Source organism: Carex rostrata, chromosome 4, assembly GCF_964058835.1.
Source record: "Carex rostrata chromosome 4, lpCarRost1.2, whole genome shotgun sequence".
NCBI lineage: Eukaryota > Viridiplantae > Streptophyta > Magnoliopsida > Poales > Cyperaceae > Carex > Carex rostrata.
In genome coordinates this window covers 14,485,364-14,496,517 of record NC_135921.1, presented here as the reverse complement: position 1 = coordinate 14,496,517, position 11,154 = coordinate 14,485,364, and the positions used below count along the sequence as shown (strand labels likewise).

Genomic DNA, 11,154 nt, shown 5'->3' with positions numbered 1-11,154 from the left:
ATATAGTCTATCTTTTTATATATGGCTTACAGCTTATTTTATGTTAAAAAAATTCTATGTTATGATGCCAATATTTGTTCTAGTCTAAAAGACTGAAGATATAGTGGTTTGAGTTCCTAGAAAAACACTGAAGATATAGTGCTTCCTGCAAATTATCTTAATTATATTCCAAGTTTCCAACAAAGTTCTAGCTAGATAATTTGAAAGCTGGAATTTTGGATCACTTGCTGTCTTGCTAGAGTAGTGAAGATGCATATATATATTTGACCAACTGGAAAATTTCTTATATGCGCGTCTATATACATGATACATGCAATAAGTTGTTGCTTCTTATCTCTTTGTAGTTTGCTACATATGATAATGATATTCTGCATACTCTACAAGTTTCAAGTTAATTCAATATTTCAATTAATAGAACCCAAATTAAAGAGAGAAAGTTTGAACCTATAAATCGACATCCTTCATAAATTGTTGGAGGAAATTTTGGTTGCAGTTCCAGGGATATATATTAAATCAGAAGCTAACAAATGAAATTTAACAGATGACACCCCAACTCCAACTTTTCTGGTTCCATTCAAATATAATAATGATGAAGAAATATGACGTAATGCTCAAATTTTGAATTCTATATATGTATATATATTTGTAGTGCATGACAAGTGTTGAACAAAATTACAAGTGAGGAAAATGTAATTTTTTGGAAGCATATTTTGAGTTATGAAAGTTGATATAACAGAATATGTCTAAACATAAATTTAAAGCAATTAAACAGATTCAAAAATATCACCAAGCTTACAGAAATAGAAATTGCCAAATTGAAAATAAATGAGACAATTAGACCAAACCTCAGTTAGTTGCTTAAAGAACAGAGGTTCTTGACCTGACACAGGACAGTTACACTGCTAACACAGAGATCACTAAGACTGCTACTTTCTCAGTCACTCACTAATTAGTTATTCCAAATAAAGTATACTAAAATTAATTGCTTTCCATCATAATCTCCAAGATATGGTGGAATAATTAATAAAATTAATTATCCTGCCTGAGAATATCAGAAAGGTACAATTACCAATTTACCATGAATGGACCAGCTGGTACCATGATCAACAGTTCAACACTTCCATAGGTAAACCATAAAACAGAATGTCTCTCCCTTGTGCATTCTCTCTTCCTCGGAGCTGACCCACTCCTCCATCAGCGTCCCCCACGACAGTCCGTGCTCCTTACGCATCATGTCAACATAGTTACCGGGGCAGGTTTTGTGTGCAGTATTCACCCCTTGCTCGATAAAACTGAACGTCAACATGCCGTCCTCTTTCTCAGATTGCACCACCGGCTCCTCCTCCTCCTCCTCCTCCTCAGAGTCATCGCCGTAGTTGGCATGGCCGAAAAGCCAGTCATGGAGGTCCCATGTGATCTGGATCAAGTTCCCTTCTGACAGATCAAATTTGATGGTGCCACGAAACATCTTAAACAGGCTTTCCACGCATACTGCCGTCCTCCCATCTATTTCCACATTCATTATTGCCAGCATGCCACGGGTGAGATTGATTGTGATCTCCCTCTCCACGCCCCCAAAAATGGCACTTGTGTTGTAGCTGGTTCCCTTCAGCTTGACCCTGTCCTCACGTCTTGTGAGGACAGCGCTAGGGCCTTCTCGGACCTGAGTCACCGCATAGGCCCACTCAGGCATGTCCCCGAAAAGGATGAGCATCTCACTATCCACCACAACCGCAAAGTAGTAACAGGAGGAGGGCTCCACAGAGCCAGGGATGCGGCTGCGGGCATGAGAGAAATCCCAGGCAAAGCATGCACTACAAAGTGGCTCCACGGTGCGACCAGGCTTCAATACCACAAGCCGCTTAACCCCCCACATTTGGTTGGGGTGTGTGGGGTTCACCTCAAAAGAAAAGGGTTGAAATAGAACCTCTCGGGTGATATCTACCGGCATAGATGATGCTGAAGCTCTTGTGGTGTCTACCGAAGCAAACCCAACTACAGTGCAGATCGAAGGCTCTCTGAAGCTGGGGAGAGACCAGGTTACCATAACATGGCCAAAGCTGGTGTTGTAGCCATATTTTCTATTGAAGGCAATAGACTCCTGAGGTTCTTCGTCAGGTTTGTCTTTTGGGAAGAGGAAAGCAGGGAGTATTTTTCTCAGCATTGTGAGCTTGAGAGAATAGTGGTGCAAATGGAGAAGGGGGACAAAGGGAAAGGATTTGCTCAGTGTGTAAAGGCTACGAAAGAGCCTCCGGTGCTTTTATGGGCGTATTACCAGGAATTCGTATCCTCTGAGATATCTCAAAATTTGCGTGACTTTTTGGAAAATCTCAACCGTTTAAATACTCTCTACACGAATCTCAAAGCACACATAATACTGACCCCCTACATCACCCCCGAATAGGCACCGGACACGTCGGTCACGCAAAAGTTGAGATATCTCAGAGGATACGCACCCGTATTACCAGGTGTTTTGAGCGTGATATTCTGGTATTAATTCTGTATAGTCTACTATGTAACGAGTTATTAAGATAAATTGTAATGGGTTGATACATGATATGACTCGAGAAAAAAGCAACATGGGATTTGAAGCAGCTGTTATTCCCTGCCATACATATACTCTCCAGTATCAATTTCAGTGGAGTTCTGTCTGTTTATGCATAAAATAAAGGTTAGCATGGAATTAATGGATGTTCCTGCTTCATTAAAATGGAGAATAAGTATGTCAAACTACGTGGCTAATTCAAAAGGCAAGAGCTTACGAGTGAATTTTTTGTGGCAAAAGGATCCTGTAGCTCACCTATTTACTGGTGCCATTCGAAATTTTCTTCAATAGATCGATTATCAAATTGATGGTAGTTATGAGTCTAATGCTCAAATTAGTGATTGATGTATAAATATATATTTAGATCTTCATTAGATAGTTTAGATTATAGTTAAAAGAGCTGCATGCACATGCAAGTATTGTGCTGACTGTTAAATATTTCCGTACGTACGGAGGTTTTGTCGTTTGTTGTCGTGATTTTAATTAATACACATTATCAATATAATGTTTACATTTAGATAGCACACGCAGCTAAAAATCAAAACTTTAATTAATTATGATTTTATCAATTTGTTACCGAATTTTTGTCGTTTGTTGTTGTGATTTTAATGAACATACGCTATTAATGTAATATTAGTAACCTGATAGCACAACTAAAAATCAACACTTTAATTAATTATGATTTCATTAATTTGTCGACGACTCGGAGACAATTTTAATACAACAAAATGGACGAATAAATACTATTGTCGTGTTGCTCTTTTCCTCCATTTCTTTATTTGTTCCTTCTGTAAAAATATCAAATATTTGAGAATATTAATTATTTTTATGAAGAAATTACTTGACGATATTTATTCATGACAATGCTCACAATTATTATATATGAAGTTTTAAATATGATTATCAATATTACAGTCTATATATTGTATGTATTATGCCTATCAAACTTGATAAAATTAATTATGTGATTTGAATTAGTCTTTTAATAGTTTGAAATTAACAACTCTTGATACATCATCGATCATAGGTATGTAACAACATAATTAATTAGATTTTTTTTTTCCTTACCTTTCTAATCTTATTTAATTTAATTGATTTAAAACAATATCAAGATTGTCAAATGAGCATTATCAAGTAATTAATCCCTCTTAATTAGATTTATTTTCAGAGAACGAAAATAAGGATTATAATTAATTTGCTTTTTTGCCTTACTTGACTATATATTGGACCCCTTCTGAGTTATGTGAATTAATGTGTACAGGCTCTACCGCATAATCTAGCGTCACAATGGATCATTGCTATATATATATCTTCCCTGACCCTGGTGATATGCTTTAAATGAAATGGCCTATTACGGGTGTAATTAAGGATTCTGTTACTTCATTTATTTTCTACACGTTAATATGTCCAAAGCAAATTTGGTCATTTCTGAAGAGATTTAGAACATTAAATATAAGCGCATAGTGCCCTGGTGCTGTCCGTTGGATCGTTGCTCTTAATGGGAGCAAATTAACATTTGAACCAACCCGAATCCGACAAGTTAATTTTGAGTCTTGTCATACATGCATCTAATTTTATTTTGAGTAAGGTTAATTAAGGAGCGGAATTAAAAAAAAAAATAGATAGAGAGACTTACACAAAATATATCATTTGGAGTCACTAAAATTTGAATTTTAAGTTTTAATTATCACTAAACTACAAGCTAAGTGCAAATTTAGTATTTTTACGAGGTAAATTAAAATATATAAAAACTTTAAGAAAAAAAAATTTCAATTGAAAAATCAATGAGATGGCTAAGTACTCCCAGACTAAGTATAGATTCACTCTTGATAGGATTAAAATGGCTCATTATATTTGTATTCCAATTATACTTCATATTTTTATCTTTATTTTGAAAGTCCAAATAGTTGATCCGATCGAACCACTCAACATGATCTTCATTTTAAAATATATGCTTGAAGACCAAATTCTATATATTTTTCTAGATATAGATACAAAATTACTGTTTTTGGAAGATTAATTATGAACTATCTAAAAACATCAATTTTGTGGTTGATGAAATAGCATTTAATGGAAGTAATTTAACAACCAATTAATTTCACTCTTCAATATTTAAATACAAATTTGTATGTTATATTAATATTAATGGGGAAAATATTTAAATGCAAATTATATCACTGAATGGAGAAATTAAATATTTAAAGATGAAATATTATCTTATATTAATTAATTAGTATGTCCAATGGAAGTTTCCTCGCTTTAACTGTGAATATTAGAGCATCTACATCCCTAAAACTCAAAAGGATTTCTAAATAACTGTTAACTACTTTTTAGAAATTATGGTCTTTAAAGTTTCTAACTCTCACATTCCTGAAACTCATTTTAGAGTTTCTATTAAGCCACGTCAGCAACAAATTAAAAAGGAGAAACAATTTGAGCCAATCATTTGGCCAACATAGAGTTTATAAACAGTTTCTTAATAAGAAACTTTCATGCATAGTTTCTAAATAAGAAACTCTCCCACATCTCTGAAACTGGATTAGAAACTGCCACGTCAGATTAAAAACTCTAATAGTTTCAGGGATGTAGATGCTCTTAATACATATAGTGCCTTGCTGCTGTCCGTTGGAATTTTGTAGCAAAATTAAGTTTCAAATTAAGAGAACAAGTTTTGGCCGAGTTTGTGATATATATCAGTTAAATTAGAGTCCAATATAAGTATAATGTTTGAATAATTCTACCATGCATACATCAAATTTTATAATGATTTCATATGATCATATAATGAATAAATATTATCTACATTCAAGGAATTAAGGTAAAATTGTTGATGTATGTGTTAAATATTAATTAGTTATTCATAAATGAATCATAAGAAACCACTAAAATTTAACCAATTTAAACTTTTAAATTATTAATGAAAAGGTAAACAATTTCTAAATTGATTCAAATTAAATATAACACTCTATTTAAATATTAAATATTACGCCTGGAATTTAATTTGTAGTTTGAACCATATTTTGAAGACACTAAATAAATGTACTATATATAAAAATTAAAAGTACACTGGCATTACCCTTAATATATATACGTCAGTTGAGAAAAAATTGAATACGGTTGCACAACATATAGGCGTTTTAGCAGGTAGCTAGTGTATTTAATTCAGTTATTAAATGTATCTTTTCAAAAATTTACAAAATATATTTTCCTCTAAAATTTTCAACAAAATGTGCAGTGAGTTTCATGCATGACCTTGTTTTTCATATGGTTATATTTTTAGTTTTTCAATTTTCATAATAAAAAATATTATAATATTCAACATTCTATACATCTCTGAAAATTTAGCTTCAATTTTAGAATAATATTTACAGAGTATTATATTTTAATAAAATAGAAATTTAACTGGATGGCAATTTAAAGTTACAAGCACAAAATATTAAATTCGTTCCTCTCAAATTTTCAAAATTGTGACGTAATTGCTTCAAGTTTTAAATTTGAGATGCCAAATTTTATGAGTTTGAATTTTGAACAAAAAGTATTTTAAATTTAGTTTCGTGGAAATTAATAGATAATTGTAATGTTGAATTTAAAATCAATATTTAGACCTTAGAAATAAAAAGTGGGAATAATGTTTGAATTAAAAGTACTAATATTAATAATTTTGAATTATATAAATATGACTTAATATGATCATTAGTTTTGTAATTCGATGAAAATTCTAAATGTTATATTCAAATTTTTATATAAAGACCAAAAAAAATTTGGTTTTTAATTTTTGAAATGAACAAAAGACATTGTTTCAAAATTAGATGCGAAGTTATTGAATTGTGAAAATAATAATTTTATTTGTGATATATAACATACTTGAATATATGAAAATGAAGGAAAGGGAATGTGAAATTTAAGTTCATGAGGACTTGCAAGAACATTTTAGTTAAAATTTTAGACGACAAAGTACTTTCTAATTCAACTTTTATAAAACAATGATATTTTGTAAATTTGTTAGAATATATATATAGGGGGAATTTCATGTATACCCTTCAAAAACTTCAAAATTACGTATTTCCCCCTCTAAAACTCATAATATCATATTTACCCTTCTAAATTATCAAAACTCACAAATTTGTCCAATTAAATCATTAACTGAAATTAATTATGCTTAATAATATCTAAAATGTAATCAATCACCTGGGATCCTTTCTCAAAATATTCAACACAAACAAGTCAAAATGAAAAAAAGCTGTTCTCTTCTTCCTGGTGTCTCCATTAATAGCACAGTTAGTGAAAATCCTCTCTTATAGTAAGAACTCTACAAAATTCACATGGGACCATTTCTTCTCTGGTTACTTTTTCTTTCTCCCTTTTTAGATGCAAAGGCTTTTTCTTACTCTCGTAACGGTGGTTCCAAAAAGCTCATAACAAGCAAGAGATACAACCCACTAATGTTGGGTTTGGATCCGATAAATGGAAAAAATGTGGAAAAACTAAAAGTAAAAATCTGTCACTACCGTGAAGTACGATTTGGGGCGAGCGGGTCAATTTCGACCCGATTAGAAGTCGGGAGGAGGAAAAAAGAGGAGCGGGCTACTCGGTCAGGGAGGAAGGAGGCTTGGGCAGCGAAAATTTAAAGACTAAATAAGCTCTGCACTTGGGACCCACGGATATTACGTTGCCCACAACCATTGCTCACAAATGGTCGCTGACAAGTGGGACTGAGTGGTAGAAATGGAGAGAACCTCGAATGAAAACTAGAGACGATTTATAAAATACTAGAATGGCATTGATTAGGCTACATCAGCACTGACGAGTGCCATGGTTGCTGACGTGGAGTTCTGTGACCGTTTGGAACTGACTTCTTACTCGTTTCTTGATTTTCTTTAGTTGTTAGAGTCGTCTATAATTGTAGATATCATATGTGGTGTCAATTTAACGAATTATATTGCAATTTCTGAGCTCTACCTCAAACTTGGCTTAACACCATTGTTGTATCAATAAGCTTAATTATTAGAAATTGGTTAGATTGCTTGTTTTATGTGTTCAATTCATGTGTTCTTGTGCTCCATATCGTCGTGTACACGACAAAATCCTTACCATGTGCACACAAGCAACCGAGAGGGAGGTAATCAAACCCCTTTTTCGATTCCAAGAGGAGGGGTGGTAGAGATGGAATGAGGAGGGATAGAGGATCAGAGAGTGGGGTATACATGAAATTCCCCCGCAGTGAAATGAGAGCAAGGGAGAGAGAGAGAGATTTGCCCCATTCGCCCTGACCACGGCAGGGATTCAATAGAATGGGAGGGATTAGGCGGTTAATTACATTTTAGATATTGTTTAGCATAATTAATTTCAGTTAATGATTTAATTGGACAAATTTGTGAGTTTTGATCATTTAGAAGGGTAAATATGATATTATGAGTTTTAGAGGGGGAAATACGTAATTTCAAAGTTTTTGAGGGGTATACATGAAATTCCCCCATATATATATAGAGAGAGAGTAAAGCTAGGGTGTGATGTGCTCACCAAGAGAGTTTGGTAAACACAACTCTAAAAGTTCATCGGATCGACTTCAAACACTGAATCTAAACCGTTGAAATTCATGTGCTTCATGAGTGATGCATGTGCATGCAAAATTTTGAAAGTTTCGAGTTCATTTGCTACACGGTCGAGCGGTCAAAGAAATGAACATTTTATTAAGTTAATTTATAGGTTGTTTTATATAGTCAATTTTTATTATTTCTTTGATCGCTTGACCGTGTAGCAAATAAACTCAAAACTTTCAAAATTTTGCATGCACATGCATCACTCATAAAGCACATGGATTTCAACTGCATGAATTTGGCGTTTGAAGTCGATCCGATGAACTTTTGGAGTTATGCTCACCAAACTCTCTTGATGAGCACATCACACCCTAGCTTTACTCTCTCTCTCTCTCTCTCTCTCTATATATATATATAGAGAGAGAGAGAGGTAGGCTAATATACAATCGATTGTTTCTAGCCTCCCGTGCAACCAAGTCGTTTTTCAATTTTTAAAGTCCAAATGATCGATCCAACCCGTTAGATGTGATCTCCATATTAAAATGTGCTAGGAGACCAAATTTTACATTTTTTGGAATTTTTTTACTATTTATTAAGCCACTTTGAAAATCGCTGATCCAATGGTAGCTTCTGATTTTGCTGTTTGGTTAAGCCACCGTTGGATCAGCGATTTTCAAAGTAGCTTAATAAATAGTAAAAAAATTCCAAAAAATATAAAATTTGGTCTCCTTGCACATTTTAATATGAAGATCACATCTAACGGTTTGGATCGATCATTTGGACTTTAAAAATCAGAAAACGACTTGGTTGCACGGGAGGCTGGGAACAATCGATTGTATATTAGCCTACCTCTATATATATATATATATATATATTGAAATTCCATGGCAGCAGCTGCCCTAGTATATGTTACTAGTTAGCAAAAAAAATTGTATTAATCAACCCAAATGACAAGCTAGCTCTATACAAGATGGTCGTATTTTGTTTATATATATGTTCAATTCAATCCATAGTGATTGGGTTGAAACACTCTTCGTTTAGGGCAGATCTACACTATGATCAGTGAGTGCTAAACCATTCCATAATTTTAAAATTTTTAATCACATATGTTGAAAAAAAAATTTATTTTTTTTGAATTTTTTATATAATTCAGTCACTCTCATAAAATGTTAGGTGTGTACGTACTTATAGTCTTGTGATTTTCTCTATTATGTGCTTGAGAGGTCTTAGGTTCAAATGCCACTAACCACAAATTAATAATCATATATTATAAATTTTAGCACCCTAACTAAATTTTTTTAGTTTCCCCCCTGTTCTTAGTCTATAATTTATAATTTAAAGAACTTGTATATTTTCTTAGGCAGCCGAATTTTACGTTTTGTGAGTTTTATTGATAAAAAAATATTATATAAGACAACATAAGTAGTTATTTTCAATTAAATATAACGCAATAGGATAATAACATAAACAAAGTTTTTAATAAGAATCTAAAAATAGAAATATTTCTGCAATGGCATTTCATATAATTGAGAGAAAATTGGTAATTTGTCACTAAAAAACATTCAAATTGTAAAAATACCATTTCAAACTTCATTAATTTATAATTTTGCTACTCTAAATAATTAATGACTAAAATATCCTTCATTCTTCTCTTCTCTTCTCTTCTCCAGCCTCCTCTTCTTCTCCTGTTGAACCTTTCCACTACAAAATTTTGTGATCAAATTACCTTCCATTCTAAGTTTTAATAGTTTTCTTACTTAATAAAATAGTTAAATTAATTATGCGGAGTGTTCATCATCATAAAATTTGAATACTTGACCGACAAGACAATTTGTTTCTTGAAAAATTGTTATCGGGAAACGGTAAAAAAAAAAGGACACATTCCTTTTTTAACAAATGGAGCTCATCTCATTCTCCGCATGCTTATTTATCATCCCTCTCCATTTTCGCACAACGTTAATCTGACCTCACATTAAGAAAACCGTTGCAGACTATCATAATCCCTTTTTGACAGTCTCAAAAGGGAGTTCAAATCTGCTGGAATCTATGGGGATTTCAGAGACACTGAAATTATCAATCCAACCATCTATATATTTCGTGATTTGTGCATAAAATTATGTCTGCTTTGAGATTCGTGTATGGAAAAACTTAAATGGTTAGATTTGGAATTTCAGGACCCTGAAATCCTTGAGGATTTAAGCAGATTTCATTTCCTCAAAAGGTGGTTATTGTGCTCAGTTTTGCGTGGTACTCTCTCTCTCTCTCTGCTCTGCGCTCACTGTTTTCTGAGATCGAATGAAAATTCCTACCTCCAGAGTCATTGTTAGTGAACCCCAAATTCAAAAATGAACAGTGACCGGCCCCTTTTAAGAGTGACCGGTCTCAATTACAGGAATAGAGGAGGCAGAATTTTTCTGCACCCCAGGGGCAGGTGATCTGCTCTCCTGTTTCCTTCGTGTCCAATTTCTTTCAAATAGTAGCCAGAGTTGGGAGCCCTTTCCGGTTGAAACTTTGATCCGGCTCTCCTTGCAATCGTTCAAATATTGCAACCTTGGAGATAAAAGCCTTATTTTGTATGAACTTGTCTTTGTACCAGGGCGAACTAGAATTTTGTAGTGGAAAGGTTCAACAGGAGAAGAAGAGGAGGCTGGAAAAGAAGAAGAAGAAGATAAGAAGGGAGAGTATTTTAGTTATTAATTATTTTGAGTGATAAAATTATAAATTAATGAAGCTTGGAGTGACATTTTTACAATTTGAAGGTTTTAGAGTGGTAAATAACCAATTTTCCCTATAATTAAAAATAACATATTTCAATTACTAAGTAGAATTAGGGTGTTCTTAAGTTCACCAAGTCTTTGTGAACTCAACTCTAAAATTTATCAAATTGGTTTTAAATGATAAATTCGAACTGTTAAAACTCATCTAACTTACAAGTTATGCGTCTATATGCAAATATTTAAAATTAATTTTGTATAGAGTCCATAAACATTAAAAAAGTAAATACATTAAAATTAATTTATAAGCATTCTAATTTTGACCTCTTGAATTTATACTAAATGAATTTGAAAATTT

At 32.9% G+C, this 11,154-nt stretch overlaps 1 protein-coding gene across 1 annotated transcript; it reads right to left on the bottom strand.

Moving 5' to 3' along the window:
• Nucleotides 1-1,111: 1,111 nt before the first annotated feature.
• LOC144553276 (uncharacterized) lies at nucleotides 1,112-2,164 on the bottom strand. Its single transcript, XM_078301373.1, has one exon. It carries the CDS (start codon nucleotides 2,162-2,164, stop codon nucleotides 1,112-1,114), a length of 1,053 nt encoding a protein of 350 aa, XP_078157499.1.
• Between the last annotated feature and the right edge of the window lie 8,990 nt (nucleotides 2,165-11,154).